General features: G+C 46.5%; 1 protein-coding gene across 3 annotated transcripts in view; it reads right to left on the reverse strand.

Moving 5' to 3' along the window:
* SMOX (spermine oxidase) overlaps positions 1-20,337 on the reverse strand; it is a 111,519-nt gene that overhangs the window by 8,911 nt on the left and 82,271 nt on the right. For all 3 annotated transcript variants that reach the window (XM_073342924.1, XM_073342925.1, XM_073342926.1), the window contains exons 4-5: positions 10,160-10,333; positions 6,821-7,520 (exon numbers count right to left, since the gene is read on the reverse strand). In XM_073342924.1, coding sequence (XP_073199025.1) covers positions 6,821-7,520; positions 10,160-10,333 — 874 coding nt within the window. The remainder of the gene's footprint in view (positions 1-6,820; positions 7,521-10,159; positions 10,334-20,337) is intronic.

Here is a 20,337-nt window from a genome sequence, read left to right on the forward strand (position 1 = left end):
TGTGGATTGCACCCTCAGCAAGTTTCCAGATGACACTAAACTGGGAGGAGAGGTAGATACGCTGGAGGGTAGGGATAGGATACAGAGGGACCTAGACGAATTGGAGGATTGGGCCAAAAGAAATCTGATGAGGTTCAACAAGGACAAGTGCAGAGTCCTGCACTTAGGACAGAAGAATCCAATGCACCGCTACAGACTAGGGACCAAATGGCTTGGCAGCAGTTCTGCAGAAAAGGACCTAGGGGTGACAGTGGACGAGAAGCTGGATATGAGTGAACAGTGTGCCCTTGTTGCCAAGAAGGCCAGTGGCATTTTGGGATGTATATGTAGGGGCACTGCCAGCAGATCGAGGGACGTGATCGTTCCCCTCTATTCGACACTGGTGAGGTCTCATCTGGAGTACTGTGTCCAGTTTTGGGCCCCACACTACAAGAAGGATGTGGAAAAATTAGAAAGAGTCCAGCAGAGGGCAACAAAAATGATTAGGGGACTGGAACACATGACTTATGAGGAGAGGCTGAGGGAACTGGGGATGTTTAGTCTGCAGAAGAGAAGAATGAGGGGGGATTTGATAGCTGCTTTCAACTACCTGAAAGGGGGTTCCAAAGAGGATGGATCTAGACTGTTCTCAGTGCTGATGACAGAACAAGGAGTAATGGTCTCAAGTTGCAGTGGGGGATATTTTGGTTGGATATTAGGAAAATCTTTTTCACTAGGAGGGTGGTGAAATACTGGAATGCGTTACTTAGGGAGGTGGTAGAATCGCCTTCCTTAGAAGTTTTTAAGGTCAAAAACTTGACAAAGCCCTGGCTGGGATGATTTAATTGGGGATCGGTCCTGCTTTGAGCAGGGGGTTGGACTAGATGACCTCCTGAGGTCCCTTCCAACCCTGATATTCTATGATTCTATGATTATGGTTATTTCTAGATTGCTGGTGGCAAGTTCTGAGTTAGCGCACAAGTAGTCCCACTTCCTGCAATAGTAATAATCATTTGGACTTATAAAGCATTTTCCTCTGAGCATCTCAAAACACTGATTATGTCTCTCAACTCTCCTGTGAGACAGGGAAGTATTGCACCCACTTTACAGAGGGGTGCAGTCATTTTAAACAGACACAGAGTGGTGAAGGCCAAAATCTCCAGACTTGGGTGTCTGAAGCACCCGAATAAGTGGTTTGACTGTGAAAAGGGGGAGCTTGAACAGTGGCTGTGGGAGCTCAGGCTGCTTAGTTAGCTATCCAAGTATGGATCTGGAGCACCAAAATTCACCCAGCACACACAAATGAAAAAAATTCCTCATTATCCCAGGGAGGTGTGGAAGAATAGCTATGAGCATTGTGAAAAACTTTCCCGCAGATAAAAAGACTTGCTTGGGGGGAATGAATTGCACCGGTGAAACTGGACACAAGGCATAATGGAAATGCTCCAGGAACCCTCTTTTCTCTGCAGTGATGAGTGCCTGAGAGGGAGGAGATCAGTTTGGATGTGGAGATTTGAGTTAGATACCTGGCAAATTTAACCAGAGATTCTGACCCAGGATTAGATCACTACACAGCACAAAGATGGGTTACAGCTGGGATGGCTGAGGAACCTGATGGACACTGAGCAGGTATTGTATCATCTGGAACAGCAACTGTAGTGAACACAGAAGATACAATTTCAAACTATTTTTCCCTGAAAAGATGAGGGAGGGGGAGGAGAGAGAGTTCCGTGACTAACCTTATTTGTAAGAGGGTAGGTTCAAAGTAGCAGAGGAGGAAGGCTAAAGAATTTAGTTCCCATTGAATAAAATAATTTAGAAAAAGAAGCTCAACAGTTTTGAATAGGAGGAACAATGGCAATCAAGATTATTTCTAAGATTTGGAAAGCATCATCATGGAGCACTAAGACAACTTGTTGTTAAGAAGAGAGCCTTCTCTGGTCTTTATGGAAGGTTGGAGCTGACCTGCTGTAAATAGTAAGGACAGCAATTTCAATTCAATGTATATGGATGTTTTTAAGGTACCACTGCACTCTTGTTTATAATCTCAGTGGAGGCTGGGATGGGAACAAGAGGAGAAGAGTGGAATGCAGTGGAGTGGAGTTCAGACTGGATTAACCTCGCAATTCGAAGGTCCCGAGGATGGAAAATTGAGCCTTGTAAGCATTTTTCCCCTAGTCTAAACAGATGGAGGTGGGAAATAAATAATGAGTTGCTCAGGCTACACTGGGCCCCAAGCAGGATCTTTGTCTTGCTTGTGCTTAAGGCAGTTTTGGCTGCAGATGGAGTCGAAGAGGAGAAGAAGGAAGTGGTGATGATAACACCCCATTTCAGGGAGGCAATGTAGCTTTAAATCCCTATTTAATGGCATAGTATTTTCCAGTACCACACATGACTGTTCTTAATGCTGTGCATGGTGAGAAATGTTTCTTGCCATGTGAACTTTCAGACTGCTGAGCAAAAGGTCATAGATTTCTCTTAAAGTTAAAGAGTAGCAGCCGTGTTAGTGTGTATCCGCAAAAAGAAAAGGAGGACTTGTGGCACCTTAGAGACTAACAAATTTATTTGAGCATAAGCTTTCGTGAGCTACAGCTCAGTTCATCGGATGCATCCAAAAGCGTATGCTCAAATAAATTTGTTAGCCTCTAAGGTGCCACAAGTCCTCCTTTTCTTCTTAAAGTTACCACATGAATTTAATCTACTGCCAGAAATGGCTCTGAGGTATCCTGGTGGCTCAACCAGCAACAAACCACTGGCCAAGAGAATGTGCTGCAGTACTTGCAAACTAAAGCAACTAAGTCATCAGTTAACTTCTGTCCTGTTATGGTCACTAACAAGTCCCACTTATTATTAGAGTTAACAGCTATTGATTTACATCGGAGTGGGTATCCAGATTTAGGTCCCAATTCAACTCCTGTTGATGAATGTGTGTGCATGCACGTAATGGCACTGGAGCTGAAGCTTGATGACTGGAGGGATAAGTATTGACAGAGGAAGTCTAGGCCAATATTTATCTTGAGGAATAATAAATCCTGACCATCAGTAAAATTTAAGTCAAATCTGTATTGTTAAATACATTCTGAATGTCCTCACAGGAAGTGTTGGAGAAGGTCTCCAGCCAGGGATTTAAAAAGAGAAAAGAGTAACAGCTATCCTTTTCCGCTAAATAGTCTATTATATGAATGGTGAGAGGGTACTCCATGATGTAAAAAACTAAAGAGGAGACATGGGGCAAAATCCTAGTCTGAATGAAGTCCAGAGGAGTTTTGCCATGGACTTCAATGAGGCCAGGATTTCACCCCTGGTCTCTACCCCAGGAGATTAGACTCTGTGTCTACATGTTCAAGTGAGGCTACATCCACAAGAAGCTATTATTTGCCTCTTGAATGGCAGCAAACAATTGGCAAGTACTCATCAACATAGCTGATCCAACTATCATTGCCCAAGATCTCAGTATTGTTCATAGCCAAGAGACAGGTAAGAGAACTTTGCTAACTTGTCATCTTCCTTTAGCTAAGCTGTAAACCATGATTGGCTGGTATGCACAGCAGAAACCTGACGGTTCATACCATGTGAAAACACAAAATATATTCAAATGTCTGGGGGGTCAATAGAACAGGGAGACATGATGGAAGTGAATCAGAAAGTAAGGTTTGGATAGCATGGGATGGATGTGTGGATACGAATATGTCAATAATAAGAGGGAAGCTTCTGGAAGCATAGAAGGATTTCTCATCTTTGATAGCACCTCTTTTTAAAAAAAATTATAATCCAGTATGGAGTAGTCCTTAAAACCGAAAATCCTTGGACCAAGACAGTACAAAGCTTTGGTCTTCATTTCTGCAAAGATTCCAAGTCTAGAAGGGACCACTGTGATAATCTAATCTGATCTCTTGTATAACAAGGCCATGGAATTTCCCTCAGAAAATTTCTAGAGCAGAGCTTTTAGAAAAACATCCAATCTTGATTTAAAAATTGCCAGTGATGGAGAATCCACCACCTCCCTTGGTAAATTGTTCCAGTGGTTAATTACCCTCACCGTTAAAAATTTATGCCTCATTTCCCCTCTGAAGTTGCCTACCTTCATCTTCTAGTCATTGGATCATGTTATACCTTTGTTTGCTAGACGGAAGACCCATTATCAAATTTTTCCCCATGTAGCTACTTATAGACTGTAATCAAGACATCCCTTAACCTTCTGGGAGGAGTGGTAGATATGCTGGAGGGTAGGGATAGGATACAGAGGGACCTAGACAAATTAGAGGATTGGGCCAAAAGAAATCTGATGAGGTTCAACAAAGACAAATGCAGAGTCCTGCCCTTAGGATGGAAGAATCCCATGCACCGCTACAGACTAGGGACCGAGTGCTAGGCAGCAGTTCTGCAGAAAAGGACCTAGGGGTTACAGTGGACGAGAAGCTGGATATGAGTCAACAGTGTGCCCTTGTTGCCAAGAAGGCCAATGGCATTTTGGGCTGTATAAGTAGGAGCACTGCAAGCAGATCAAGGGACGTGATCATTCCCCTTTATTCGACATTGGTGAGGCCTCATCTGGAGTACTGTGTCCAGTTTTGGGCCCCACACTACAAGAAGGATGTGGAAAAATTGGAAAGAGTCCAGCAGATGGCAACAAAAATTATTAGGGGTCTGGAACACATGACTTATGAGGAGAGGCTGAGGGAACTGGGATTGTTTAGTCTGCAGAAGAGAAGAATGAGAGGGGATTTGATAGCTGCTTTCAACTACCTGAAAGGGGGTTCCAAAGAGGATGGATCTAGACTGTTCTCAATGGTAGCAGATGACAGAACAAGGAGTAATGGTCTCAAGTTGCAGTGGGGGAGGTTTAGGTTGGATATTAGGAAAAACTTTTTCACTAGGAGGGTGGTGAAGCACTGGAATGAGTTACCTAGGCAGGTATTGGAATCTCCTTCCTTAGAAGTTTTTAAGGTCAGGCTTGACAAAGCTCTGGCTGGGATAATTTAGTTGGGGATTGGTCCTGCTTTGAGTAGGGGGTTGGACTAGATGACCTCCTGAGGTCCCTTCCAACCCTGATATGCTATGATTCTCTTTGTTAAGCTAAGCAGGTTGAGCTCCCTGAGTCTATCACTGTAAAGCATGTTTTCTAATCCTTTAATCTTTTGCATGGCTCTTCTCTGAAACCTCTTCCATTTATCAACATTATTCCTCAACTGTGGACACAAGAACTGGATACAGTATTCCAGCAGTGGTTGCATCAGTGCCAAATAGAGAGGTAAAATAACCTCTCTACTCGAGATTCCCCTGTTTACACATCCTAGGATCACATTAACCCTCTAGACCACAGCATCACCCAGCGAGTCCAAGTTCAGCTGATCAGCCACCGTGGCCCCCGAATCTTTTTCAGAGTCACTGCTTCCTGAAATAGAATCCCCCATGGGGGATTGTATGGCTTGCATTCTTTATTCCTAGAGGCATATGTTTACATTTAACTGTATTGAAATACATATTGTTTGGTTGTGCTCAGCTTACCAAGCAATCCACATCACTCTATATAACAGGGATTGGCAACCTTTGGCACGTGGCCTGTCAGGGAAATTCGCTGGCGGGCCAGGACTGTCTGTTTACCTGCAGCGTCTGCAGGTTTGGACGATCACAGCTTCTACTGGCCGTGGTTCGCCATTCCAGACCAATGGGGGCTGCAGGAAGTGGCGCGGGCTGAGGGATGTGCTGGCCACCACTTCCCCCAGCCAACATTGGCCTGGAACGGTGAACTGTGGTCAGTGGAAGCTGTGATCGGCCAAACCTGAGGATGCTTCAGGTAAATAAACTGTCCCTGCCTGGCAGCGGATTTCCCTGATGGGCCGCGTGCCAAAGGTTGCTGATCCCTGCTATATAACAATGAGCTGAGCTCTTCATTATTTACCAGTCCCCAAATTTTTGAGCCATCTGAAAACTTTATCAGTGAGGATTTTGTTTTCTTCCAGGTCACTGATAAAAATGTTAAATAGCATCAAGCCAAGAACTGATCACTGGGCATCCCCACTAGAAACACACTGACTCGGTGATGATTTGCATAATTATACAGCACCCTTCCTCTGAGGACCTCACGGAGCTTTTCAGCATGAATGAACTACACCTCACAAACATAGCCCTTCCCTCAGTTAAGCTAGACAGGTAAAGCAGAAATGACAAATAGACTTGTTACAGCCTGAATTTTTAAAAGGTCACTAATTTGGGGTGCCTTCATTTTTGGGTGCTCCCTGATTTTCACTGCTGTAAACTACTGGCACCTAACATTGAACTGAAGTGTGCTCAGAGCCTCTGAAAAAGTGAGGCCCCGGGTGGCTCATCTTTGAAAATTTAGTCCCATGTGACTTACACGTGCAGTGAGTGGGAGTCAGAGACAGAATCCAAATGTCAGACTCTCAGCTGGTCTCAACTGGTGTAACTCCATTGTCTTTAATGGAGCTATGCTGATTTACACCAGCTGAGGATCTGGCCCCGGGAATCCTGACTGCCAGTGCGTCGCTGTAACTGTTAAAGCTGATAAAATGATATTGGAGAATTTTTTTAAAAAGCATTTGGAGTCTGATTGCACTCAACCCACCATTTGATGTAGTGTGCTCCAGTTCATCATCATCATCTCTATATAAATGAGTCTCAAAACACACTCAAGCCTTTAGAGCAGTGGCACTTGGACAAGTACATCGAGTGCGTCTCTGCAGCAGATGCTTCTAAAGCATTTGCACATCCTTTCAAAAGGAACAAAAAGCCAAGGAGCTACTGACTACTTCATTGCATTTCCTTCCTCTTGGTCCCCCCTTTCTTCTCCACCAACAAAAGGAACGAGAGCATTGCTGACCTGTAAATTTACGCAGCATCTCAGTGCACGTCTCTGCCACAGTTTCATCGTCATACTTCTCCATGATCAAAGCCTCCTCCCCGCAGATCCAGCCACTCAACACATAGCCATACCGCTCCGGTGGGTAGAGGACATCAAAGCTGCAGATCTTCTTGTACCACAACTCCTCAGGGTAAGTCAAACTCTCACTCTCCGCCTCATCCTCCCAGACGAACTGGATGCTGTTGCATTCAGGACTCCAGAAGGGCTCTTCAAACTCCAGGAAGATTTTGTCGGTGGTGCTAATGCCCAGTTTCTGAATGGCCATCACCTTCTCCTCAGGCAGGCCAGGGTGGAACATGCTCTCATGGTACTTCTTCAGGACCCCCAGCGATACGGTCACAATGACATGGTCGGCGAGGATGAACTCGCAATCCTCGCACTCCACAAGGACATGGTAGCCCTGGTCCTCCTCGGGGCGGTCGCTGTTGTGGTCGGCCACACGCTCAATCTCCTTGCTGACCGATTGGTTCCAGTGGATGCACTTGACCGGCTTGCGGAGCTGGATGACCGACTCTGGTATGGAATGGGCCAGGATCTCCACAATCTTGATAAAGCCACAAGGAATGACATGATGGGCCCCAGGGATTTCAGTCCATTCTCCGAATTCGCTGAGCGAGACCTCGTCCATGCTATGGGAGCTGCTCTCACAGCTCTCCACCTAGTGAAAGCAACACAAAACCATGGTACAGACAGAATAGTGCAAGTTAGTGGCAGAGACAGGAATAGAACCCAGGAGTCCTGAGTCCCAGTTCCTTGCAGTAGGCCACACTGACGTTTACCGATATGGCACCGGGGAACCAAAGAGCTAGACAAAACAGATCACTTGTTATACTGCCTACCAACTCTCTCTCTCTCTCTCTAAGGACCAACTGAGTGTGTTCTGCTATAGTACTCTCATGCCCCAGCATGGCTGTATGGGTTACAACACTGCTGGGAAGTTCAAATCTTCTGCATGATGTTGGACCAAGGCCCTGGCCACTTTTGATCACGTAAAAATCCCATTGAACTTTTCTGCTAGAGAAGGGGTGGGGTGCTGAACATGGATCAGCTATGATGTGCTGCTCAAACTGAGGCTGATGCCATGCTTATTTAAACACTTTTTTCACTAGCCGATGTTGACAGAGATTCCCATTCCATAAGGAGACATTAGTAGAACAAAAGGGTTTCAAAGCCACCCCCTCGGAGGTAGATCTCAGCATGCCATAAACATTAGTATTCAACTAGCTAATGATCTACAGCTGAGAGGACGTGTTCCAGTGACCATGTGGGAAGGGAAGACATGGTGAGGTTGGGAGGATCAATCTTATGTGTACTTTGATTAGCAAAGCCTAGAGTTTGGGGACCCCCATCAAAACTGGTAAGCACAGCTATTGCTAGCATTGATCCCACTGTTTCAGGGCAGGATGTTAGGCCTGCCTTTTTGTTGTCAGTTTCCAGTGGTGCCTGGGGAATGGTGGCCCTATATCCTTCCCACCTTCTCTTTCTAGGTTTCTAATTTCTGGATCTGATCTCCACATCTGTGACCGTTTTCGCCAACGTTTTATGTAGTTATGAAAATTACAATGATCCATCTCACCTTTTAGCCTATTACCTAGGCTTTTCAAGTGCAGTTTATAAGCCTGGCAGACCCAGCCTCCTCTCAGCATGGGGCATCCACACACTGTGCTTTGCATTCCTAGTTACTGCAAGACACTGTCTGCATGCTCAGGTGGACTGGGATGCCAGACACACAGTCAGTGCTAAGCACTTTACAGGCAGAGAGGATATGGTAAGTGCCTTGAAGAAAATACAGCCTGTGGCCCTGCACCTGCTAAGTGCCGTCAGTGGGCTTTGCACAGGCATGGAGACACCAGTGTGGGTTCAGCTGCAAGATCTAAGCCTAAAAAGTTAAACATGCCTTTTCCCTAAGTACATGTCACCTGCAGCAAGTGCTGCCCAACTCCCACTCAGAGTCTGCCATAATTTTATAATCCATCCTGAAAGACCCAAAGAGCGTTGACAACTTTCAGAGATATAGTAATACAGTAAATGTTTATATCATTTATATTGGGAATTTGTCCTTTTTTGTATTTAATTTACTGTACACTACTTAGAACGACAGGTGCTTTATCTATCCTGAAGTTTTCCAGGGGTGCCAACTCATCGGTGTAATATCTGAACGCCTATCAACTCAATTAGGCTGGCAGAATGAGGTCCCTGATGGCCTCTGCTCTTCTCCTTTCCCTGGTTATGGGACAATCTGCAGTCTGGGGCTAGAGGATAGGTAGCAGTTGTATAAGTTGTTCTGGCTATGGTTGAAACATTTTGTCAAATCTAAATAAATAAAAGCAAGTTATTACAATGATTCCGCACCAAAATTACAGAAGCAATCTTGGGGAGGCAAAATGCAACTATCCAGATTAGAATTTGGCCAAGACACCAGAGTTAACACCCATTTTCTTACCAGAAAGGCCCTGGGTTCTTTAATGACCACAAGTGGCTATTACTGATTCAATAATGACTCAGAGGGAAGAGTGTCACAGCAGCTTTCAGACTCCCTGTGTGACCTTAGGTCTCCCTTTGCCTCAGTTTCCCATACGTAAACTGTGGATACGTATACTTACCTACTGGGCCAGAGTGTTGTGCGTGTGGCATCCCTGCCTTTCTTCATAAGCCTTTAATTCACCTTACAATTTCAAAGTACAAAAACTGCCCGATTATTATTAACGTTTATTCTGTGTTAAGTGCTTGGTGCTGCACAAGTCCCAGTCTCAAGATAGAATATATAGAAGGCAGGATCTACCTGGCAAGTAGCATGGAGGTACTAATGAACACAGTTTACCTTTGCTTTGATTCTTTCTCCCCTTTCAAATGAATGTTAAGATGCTTTGAGATTTATTTTGCAGGGACTACCCCAACAGCATTGTATTATCAGAGTCAATTTTCCTGGTTTCCAAGCTCTGGAGAAAGGCAAAAGGGGATAAAGGACACACTGCCTGCAGCACACAGTCCAAGGTATGGGGCAAAAAGGTATCCGTTTCTAAATGGAGCTGGCATTAGGCTGTCTTTGGTTGGTAAGTGGTAGGATAGAGGATTTAATGTTATAACACCACACAGAAGAATTTAACTGAACTGATGAGACATCTCAGAACTTGCCAACCCATTGTGGAGATGTCCAGCTTATGAGAAAAATGTAATATACGAACCAGAAATATCCCAGCTGCAAAAACGACAAATATAAGTAATTCCCTAGTGATGGGATGTAAGTCTTAGCCAGGTTTCTAATGTCCTATGATTGAGCTGCCTTTTTAAACATACCTTAAGATATTGCTGGATCATGGCTAGTTTTAGCCTCCTGGTGGTCTCCGAGTCATCTGGATCGGCTTTCACACGTTTGCGCACCACATCCCGTGTGAAGACGCCCACACTATTCTGGCTCTCAGCATTGACTGGTTTACCACGTTGAAAGAACTCCTGAGTCAGGTTATAGACCTGCCAGAGACAGGACCGAAAGAGGGAGAGAGTCACTCACAATAAGTAGCTTGAGTGTGCAGAATCCAAGCCCTGAGCAATGTGCGTACTCCTCTTCGCCCAGGATCGGTATGCTCAAGCCACCCCACTGTGTGGGGGAACAAATTCCATAGCAGGAGGCTCAAGCCTAAAAGTTACCAGAGGGCTTTAGGAATTTATTTTATCACATTTTGTCCTTCACAGGATGCACCCACAGCTCTACCAGTCAGCAGAAGATAGGAAACCAGAGGGTCAAAGACAAACTGGAAGAACGCTAGCTACCGGAGAACATTTTAGGCAGGTCATTTCGGAACACACTATGTCTGTCAGTCCTCCCAAAATATGGGAGTTTCATCATTACCTTCCACTGGAGGAAGGGACAGAGCTTCTTGTGCAATCAAGGCACCCTCAAGTGGCTAAATCCTGCTATTCAAGCTACAGTATCAATATTGTTACTGTGTCTGTGGCCCAGTTGCCTTCTAATGGTTGCAGACCAGAGAGCACCTATGCCCGAATACTATTTCTGTACAGGCAGGGTTGAAGTTTGGATTTTTGTTAGGGTGCAAATGGAGTTGGAGAATGTTTGGTTTAGGGAAATGGCTTCTTTTGTAGGGAGAGTGACTGGGTTTGCTATTTCTGATTTTGTGTTTCTCAGACGGTCACAACCTGGCCCTGTCACATGCTTTGGACGGACACTGGTCTGCTGTGAGTGGATCCATCCACTCACTCCCACACGCTTCTAAGCCCCCTGGGTCCGGACAGTGACTGGTCACCATACCTAGCTATGGGTCTCTCAGGCATGCTCTTGGGTGTAGACCCCATGTCTGACACCCTCCTTAGGCAGTGCTTACCACTATAAAGGCAGGTTTTCTAATCCTTTAATCATTGTCATGGCTCTTCTCTGAACCCTCTCCAATGTAGCAACATCCTTCTTGAATTGTGAGCACCTGAATTGGACACAGGATTCCAGCACTGGTCGCACCAGTGCCAAATTGAGGTAAAATAACTTCTCAACTCCTACTCAAAATTCCCATGTATGCATCCAAGGGCTGCATTAGCCTTTTTGGCCACTATATTTCACTGTTCAGCATGTCCCATGTTCAGATGATTATCCACAACCCCCAAATCTCTGTCAGAGTCACAGTGTCCCCAGATAAAATCCCCCATCCTGAAAGTATGGCCTACATTCTTTGTTCCTAGATGTATACATTTACATTTAGCTGTATTAAAACGCATTTTGTTTGCTTCTGCCCAGCTTACCAAGCAATTCAGATCGCTCTATAATGATGACCCATGCTCTTCATCATTTACCAATCCCCGCATTTTTGTGTCATCTGCAAACTCTATCAGTGATGATTTTACGTCTTCTTTCACATCACTGATAAAAATGTTAAATAGCGTAGGGCCAAGAACTGATCTCTGCAGGAACCCCCTAGAAACACACCTGTTTGATGACGATTCCCCATTTATAGTTACATTTTGAGACCTATCAGTTAGCCAGCTTTTAATCCATTTAATGTGTTCCATGTCAATTTAATAACTTTCTAATTTTTTCATCAAAATGTCATGCAGTACCAAGTCAAATGCATTACAGGAATCTAAGTACATCACTTCAACACTATCACCTTTATCGACCAACCCTGTAATCTCATCAAAATATATCAAGTTAGAATTCTTTTTTTGGAGAAGGTGTTTCATCCGAGATGACCCAACAAGTTGTGTCATTGTTACTGTTGGTGAGGAGGGAGCTGTTATTAAACACAATCATCACCACCAACCACTTGTGCGCGTCTGAAATAATCAAGCCTTTTGTTTGGTTTCAGAATAGCAACCGTGTTAGTCTGTATCCACAAAAAGAACCTTGTGGCACCTTAGAGACTAACAAATTTATCTGAGCATAAGCTTTGGTGAGCTACAGCTCACTTCATCGGATGCATAGAATGGAACATATAGTAAGAAGAGATATATATTGTGACAGGGTCAGGCCAGATGGCTACAGGAGAGTGATAGAAGGCAGATATATTAGCCCCAGGTTAAGTAGGTCCCTTTTCTCTGGGTATGGTAATAGGGAAGATTCCAGAACAATCAGGAACTTTCTGGAAACAATTAAGGCAGACAGGCTGATTAGAACACCTGCAGCCAATCAAGAAGCTGCTAGAATCAATTAAGGCAGCCTAATCAGGGCACCTGGGTTTAAAAAGGAGCTCACTTCAGTTTATGATGCGCGTGCGAGGAGCTGGGAGCAAGAGGCGCGAGGAGCTGGGAGTGAGAAGGCGTACTACTGGAAGACTGAGGTGTACAAGCATTCTCAGGCACAAGGAGGGAGGTCCTGTGGTGAGAATAAAGAAGGTGTTGGGAGGAGGCCATGGGGAAGTAGCCCAGGGAGTTGTAACTGTCACGCAGCTGTTACAGGAGCCACTGTAGACAGCTGCAATCCACAGGGCCCTGGGCTGGAACCCAGAGTAGAAGCCGGGCCCGGGTTCCCCCCATCCCTCCATCCCCGCAACTCCCTACTTGATACCGGAGGAGTGGACCTGGACTGTGGGTTCCACCAGAGGGGAAGGTCTCTGGCTTGTTCCCCGATCCACTAGATGGATCAGCAGAGACTGTGGGGATTGTTCTTCTTCCTTTTCCCCATGCTGGCCAGTGGTGAAGCTAACTGAGTGAACGGCAGATTTGAGCCACGAAAGTGGCCAAACTGCAGGCTGCCGTGAACCTCTGAGGTGGGCAAATCTGCCAATAAGCGCAGGACCCACCAAGGCAGAGGAGGAGCTTTGTCACAATAATACATACCACATTTTCATGTTCTCTGTATGTATATGTATATATATATATATATCTTCTTACTATATGTTCCATTCTATGTATCCGATGAAGTGAGCTGTAGCCCACGAAAGCTTATGCTCTAATAGATTTGTTAGCCTCTAAGGTGCCACAAGTACTCCTGTTCTTTTGTTTGGATGATTCCAAGAACTGCTTAACTGTGATTCATGGTACTTCATATCAAAGGAAAAGCTTACCAGAACAAAGACAGGCAGGAAAGCCTTAAAGATAAATCACAGAAGTACAACCAATCCCAGGAATAATTTGTTTGTCTAGAATCTGTGCCACCTTCTCATTTATCTAGCACAGGGGTGGGCAAACTTTTTGGTCCGAGGGCCACATCTGGGGAAATTGTATGCAGGGCTGGGGCAGGGGGTTGGGGTGCGGGAGGGAGGTTGGGGTGTGGGAAGGGGTGCAGCATGCAGGAACAGGCTCAGGGCAAGGTATTGGGGCAGAGGAGGGGTGCGAAGTGTATGAGGGGCTCAGGGAAGGGGGTTGGGGTGCAGGAGGGGGCTCAGGGCAGGGATGCAGGAGGGGTGCAGACTGTGGGAAGGAGCTCAGGGTGCAGGAGGGGTGCGGGGTGCAGCAGGGGGCTCAGGTCAGGGGGTTGGGGTGTAGGAGGGGGCTCAGGGCAGGGGTGCAAACTGTGGGAAGGAGCTTAGGGCAGGAGGTTGGGGTGCAGGAGGGGTGTGGGGTGCAGCAGGGGGCTCAGGTCAGGGGGTTGGGGTGCAGGAGGGGGCTCAGGGCAGGGGTGCAAACTGTGGGAAGAAGCTTAGGGCAGGAGGTTGGGGTGCAGGAGGGGTGCGGGGTGCAGCAGGGGGCTCAGGTCAGGGGGTTGGGGTGCAGGAGGGGGCTCAGGGCAGGGGTGCAAACTGTGGGAAGGAGCTTAGGGCAGGAGGTTGGGGTGCAGGAGGGGTGCGGGGTGCAGCAGGGGGCTCAGGTCAGGGGGTTGGAGTGCAGGAGGGGTGCGGCAGGCGGCTCAGGGCAGGGAATTGGGGTGCAGGAAGGGTGCGGGGAGCAGCAGGCGGCTCAGGGCAGGGAATTGGGGTGCAGGAGGGATGCGAGGTGCAGGCAGGGGGCTCAGGGCAGGGAATTGGAGGGCAGGGTGCAGGAGGGGTTTGGGCTCCGGCCCGGCGCCGCTTACCTAAAGCGGCTCCGGGGTGGCAGCAGCGCACACCGGGGCCATGGCAGGCTCCCTGCCTGCCTGCCCTGGCCCCACGCCGCTCCAGGAAGCGGCCGGACCACCTCCCTGCGTGGCCCCTGGGGGAGGGAGAGGCACAGGGCTCCGCGCACTGACCTTGCCATGCCTCCGAAGCTCCCTTTGGCCGCGGTTCCCCATTCCCGACCGAGCTGCGGGGGGTGGTGCCTGGAGGCAAGGGCAACATACAGAGCCCTCTGCCTTCCCCTTCCCCTCCCCCCGGCCATAGGGACCTAGTGCTGGCCGCTTCTGAGAGCAGCGCGGGGCCTGCGGCACCATGGGGAGCGATCCAGCCTGCGGGCCGTAGTTTGCCCACCCCTGATCTAGCACCACAGGGAAGCACAGTGCTTTATAAGCAGAGAGTCAAGATCTCTGGTTGAAGATTTTTTCCCATCTAAGGTATTTGCATTAAAACTACTGACCTCTCTGACACAACTGGGTATTCATGATTTCAACATAGCAGGGTTGAGGAGTAATTATGGAAAATGGTTAAAACTAATTGCCCCTTGCACCTTCCATATAGCTGCAATTCCCAGCCAGAAGAGAGGTGGGAGGATCCTGGCACGCCCATCCCTGTGGCTTGTAATAAGAAGCTGCAGGGGCCACTGCTAGGCCCCATGTTCTATCCCAGTCCCTCGGTGCACTACAAAGGTCTGGCTGCCAGTGAGCAGCGTGAGACACAAAACACAAGCCAGTGGTTGCAGAGGGAGAGAAAGGATCTGTTGGCCTCAAAACTCAGAGGACTGCTGTCACGTGGCCAGACTTACAGACAACTGGCTTTTGGAGTTTTCCAGCGCCCAGGGATTCAGCATCTACCTAGATAAGGAAGGACGGACATTTGCCATGTATTTTCCTTGAGACCCTCGCAGTTGTTAATGCAGGAGTTGCTGTATGGCCTTTTTCCAGGCACAGGATGGCTCACCTGAAACTTTAGTTCAGGCTATTTGTGCAGTAATTCAGCTGCTAAAAACATGTAAGAAAAAACAGATGAGTTTGGCAAAATGGCAATCGGCATTGGGGACTATGATATCAAACTGATCTTTTATGTCTCAAGTAAAGTCGGGGGGAGGGGGCTGGATGTTTCCTTTCTGCCTCTGTGTACTGCCCCCTGTTGGGCAGGTTGGTCTGAGGTTTTATTTAATAAACATGGACAGAGAGAAAGGAGACAGGAAGTGAACTGGGGCCGGGGGCAGAGAAAAAAAAATGAAGGAGCAGTACCAGAAAAAACCAAACCATAAAAAAAGAAATGATAAGAAGGGAAGAAACACAGAATAGAATCAGGAAACCGGTAGAAAACAGGAAAAGAGAAGGGACCTGGGGTACTGATTGCGGCACAGAGCTGTCCCAAAGCACAGGGATTTCAAAACAAGAGAGGTTGGGAGTCCCTAGCAGTGGATGGGGGGGGAATGGTCTCTCTCGCCCGCCCCCACATCAGAAGTATTGTGGAATTTCAACACACAGCAGTTCATGGGCCTACACTGTGGCACAGATTTGAGGTCTAACCACTTCCAACAAGTACTGCTCAAAGCTGCCGCAGACCTTGCCTCGGCATAATTTCATAAGCTGATTGCAGACGATAAGCAGATAACACATTCACAAGACAAGAAAAGCTGTACTAAAGTCCAGTTACCCCTTGGCCCAGAAACTAAATTAGCCATAGGCTTGTTTTCATTGTCCATTGTAGTATTCACTGGGCACCAGAGGAAAGAAGAGAAAAACATATTTCTCCCTCAGTGGGGAAAACACCAAATGAGTTTTTTTTCCTTAAGTATGTGATCCAGCTGGTCAGACAACAGGAAAATATCATCATCAGTATTTGTTATGGTAGCACCAAGGAGCCCCAGGCACGGGCCTGCACTGCTAAATGATTTTGTGAATGGCAGCTCATTCAGCAGCAACATGCAAAGAAGCGAGATTGGAAATGCCAAGAGAATCTTACAATGAAGTACCTTTTAATAATGTAGCGAGTATTGACTGAGTTTAGGATTGAACACGCTTCCTAAACCTACTTGTGGAAAGGGATATTTATGCTTCTAAGGATGGAAAGAATGTGCGTGCACACACACACAAAAACGGAAGTGTGTCCTTTATATATACACACACAGAGCAAAATCTGTTGTAAATGACCATACAAAGGTCAAACCAAGACTGTGAGCTTCGTGAAAATTTCTAATAAAGGGGAGACAGAACTGTATTCATCCATTTGGAGATACCTTGAGGCGGTCTCTGGAGACAAAAACCTGAGAACAACTATAACATCAACGAGTTTACAAGACTCCATTTAAAGTTACTGGGAAATGGCATTTTTGAAATACAGGACATAGAAAAGCACCTAATTTTATGTTTGCTACCACATAGCTACCAAAGCATACCCAAGAGACTCCAAGCAAGGTTTGTTTCAAAGAGCTTGGCAAGATGTAATGCACAGGACTGTGTACAAGATTCTACTGATTTTCTTCACATTTAGAAAGCAAATGTCTGCAGGGTCCGACAGCACCAGGCCAATTAGCAAAAACTCCAAAGTCAAATATTAACGTCATCTTACCCCTTCCACCAAGGGGCAGCTCTAAATACAGACGGTAACACACCAGCAAACAGGGCAGAGTGGAGAATTGGCCAAACTCTTCTCTGAGGCTGAGAAGAACAAATGGGTCCTGTTGCGTGCCCCAAATCAGCCGATCTGGGTTATTTCAGACTAGGAACAGAAGGGCATTCCAGAGCCTTGCGCCTGCCAACAGCCCCTTCTCTATTAGAGTGAGAGAGGCAGGGCATCAGCATCTCCACTCATCGCAACCTTGGCTGCGTCCCACAGGGAAAGAGGCAGTCTCTCCGGGAGATCAGATGTTGAAGAGCGAATTTTATAAATTATTCAGTGCTGAATTAGGAAGGCCAGGATGGCACATCTCAATCCAAAAGTTTCCTAAGGATTGTCGGAACTCACCTCAAGCACTCTTTCTAACTCGGTTTTAAAACTAAGGGCTTGATTTATACCACTGTCTCATGCTAGTCATATGCTAGTGTAACCCCAGTACAAACCAGGCCCTCGGTATCTAGTGGGCCAGGCAAATGGTAGTGCGATAGACTATGATGCAGGGGACCACAGCTTAGTCCTGAGCTGGCATAAAGCCCAGCAGAGGGTGGGAGCCTGAGGGGAAGAGAACTTAGTCATTCTCCAGCTAGCTCCTTCACCCACCAACCGTCCACCACACAGGGGAATGCTGACTGACTCTGAGGCCATTAACTATAGTAACCAGAAAAAGGGTCACTGTTGTGGGGCCGATTGTGCTATGTTTTCACTGCACAAGATAGGCGTGTTTTGAAACTGAAGATGGGGCACTTAGGCACTATGGTACTTACATTATTATTGTTAATAGTGTAAAATCCTACAGAGACAAGGCCCTGTTGTTTTTACCTTGAGGTAGCTAATCAAGGTCAACACTACACCACCCCTTCACCCAGGGTTTACCTCACCTAGCTCCATCAAGGTGGAAAGTTTCTACAAGCCATTACCCTATGATCCCACTGAGAGTTACCAAAAGCAACTACAGCATTTGCTCAAGAAACTTCCTGAAAAAGCACAAGATCAAATCCGCACAGACACACCCCTGGAACCCCGACCTGGGATATTCTATCTACTACCCAAGATCCATAAACCTGGAAATCCTGGGCGCCCCATCATCTCAGGCATTGGCACCCTGACAGCAGGATTGTCTGGCTATGTAGACTCCCTCCTCAGGCCCTACGCTACCAGCACTCCCAGCTACCTTCGAGACACCACTGACTTCCTGAGGAAACTTCAATCCATCGGTGATCTTCCTGATAACACCATCCTGGCTACTATGGATGTAGAAGCCCTCTACACCAACATTCCACACAAAGATGGACTACAAGCCGTCAAGAACACTATCCCCGATAATGTCACGGCTAACCTGGTGGCTGAACTTTGTGACTTTGTCCTTACCCATAACTATTTCACATTTGGGGACAATGTATACCTTCAGATCAGCGGCACTGCTATGGGTACCCGCATGGCCCCACAGTATGCCAACATTTTTATGGCTGATTTAGAACAACGCTTCCTCAGCTCTCGTCCCCTAAAGCCCCTACTCTACTTGCGCTATATTGATGACATCTTCATCATCTGGACCCATGGAAAAGAAGCCCTTGAGGAATTCCACCATGATTTCAACAATTTCCATCCCACCACCAACCTCAGCCTGGTCCAGTCCACACAAGAGATCCACTTCCTGGACACTACAGTGCTAATAAACAATGGCCACATAAACACCACCCTATACCGTAAACCTACTGACCGCTATTCCTACCTGCATGCCTCCAGCTTTCACCCTGACCACACCACACGATCCATCGTCTACAGCCAAGCTCTGCGATACAACCGCATTTGCTCCAACCCCTCAGACAGAGACAAACACCTACAAGATCTCTGTCAAGCTTTCTTACAACTACAATACCCACCTGCAGAAGTAAAGAAACAGATTGATAGAGCCAGAAGAGTTCCCAGAAGTTACCTACTACAGGACAGGCCTAACAAAGAAAATAACAGAACGCCACTAGCCGTCACCTTCAGCCCCCAACTAAAACCCCTCCAACGCATTATTAAGGATCTACAACCTATCCTAAAGGATGACCCAACACTCTCACAAGTCTTGGGAGACAGGCCAGTCCTTGCCTACAGACAGCCCCGCAACCTGAAGCAAATACTCACCAACAACCACATACCACACAACAGAACCACTAACCCAGGAACTTATCCTTGCAACAAAGCCCGTTGCCAATTGTGCCCACATATCTATTCAGGGGACACCATCACAGGGCCTAATAACATCAGCCACACTATCAGAGGCTCGTTCACCTGCACATCCACCAATGTGATCTATGCCATCATGTGCCAGCAATGCCCCTCTGCCATGTACATTGGTCAAACTGGACAGTCTCTACGTAAAAGAATAAATGGACACAAATCAGATGTCAAGAATTATAACATTCATAAACCAGTCGGAGAACACTTCAATCTCTCTGGTCACGCAATCACAGACATGAAGGTCGCTATCTTAAAACAAAAAAACTTCAAATCCAGACTCCAGCGAGAAACTGCTGAATTGGAATTCATTTGCAAATTGGATACTATTAATTTAGGCTTAAATAGAGACTGGGAGTGGCTAAGTCATTATGCAAGGTAGCCTGTTTCCTCTTGTTTTTTCCTACCCCCCCCCCCCCAGATGTTCTGGTTTAACTTGGATTTAAACCTGGAGAATGGTCAGTTTAGATGAGCTATTACCAGCAGGAGAGTGAGTTTGTGTGTGTATGGGGGTGGGGGGGATGTGAGAAAACCTTGATCTATGCAGGAAATAGCCCGACTTGATTATGTAAAGAGTTGTCACTTTGGATGGGCTAGCACCAGCAGGAGAGTGAATTTGTGTGGGGGGGTGGAGGGTGAGAAAACCTGGATTTGTGCTGGAAATGGCCCACCTGTTGATCACTTTAGATAAGCTATTACCAGCAGGACAGTGGGGTGGGAGGAGGTATTGTTTCATGATTTCTGTGTGTATATAAAGTCTGCTGCAGTTTCCACGGTAAACATCTGATGAAGTGAGCTGTAGCTCACGAAAGCTCATGCTCAAATAAATTGGTTAGTCTCTAAGGTGCCACAAGTCCTCCTTTTCTTTTTACCTGTGCCTTGTCTCTTCCAGAATTTTACATCAATATAAAACACACCTTTTCCAGCAATGAACACCACATCCTGGGAGATGAATGAAGTTAAAAGGGGTAAAAGTGGGTATGACACTAAGCCAGAAAGGGTTAAGCAACTTGCAGGCTAAATGACCCAAATTCTACCTTTAAAGACATATTAGGAAAGTATGTAAATGGAAATTAGGGATATTCCTTGTAGATAGCTAGCAAAGCCATGTTAGATAAACAAGAGCTTTGAAATGTAGACTTGTAT

This window comes from Lepidochelys kempii, chromosome 4 (assembly GCF_965140265.1).
Source record: "Lepidochelys kempii isolate rLepKem1 chromosome 4, rLepKem1.hap2, whole genome shotgun sequence".
NCBI classification, from domain to species: Eukaryota; Metazoa; Chordata; order Testudines; family Cheloniidae; genus Lepidochelys; species Lepidochelys kempii.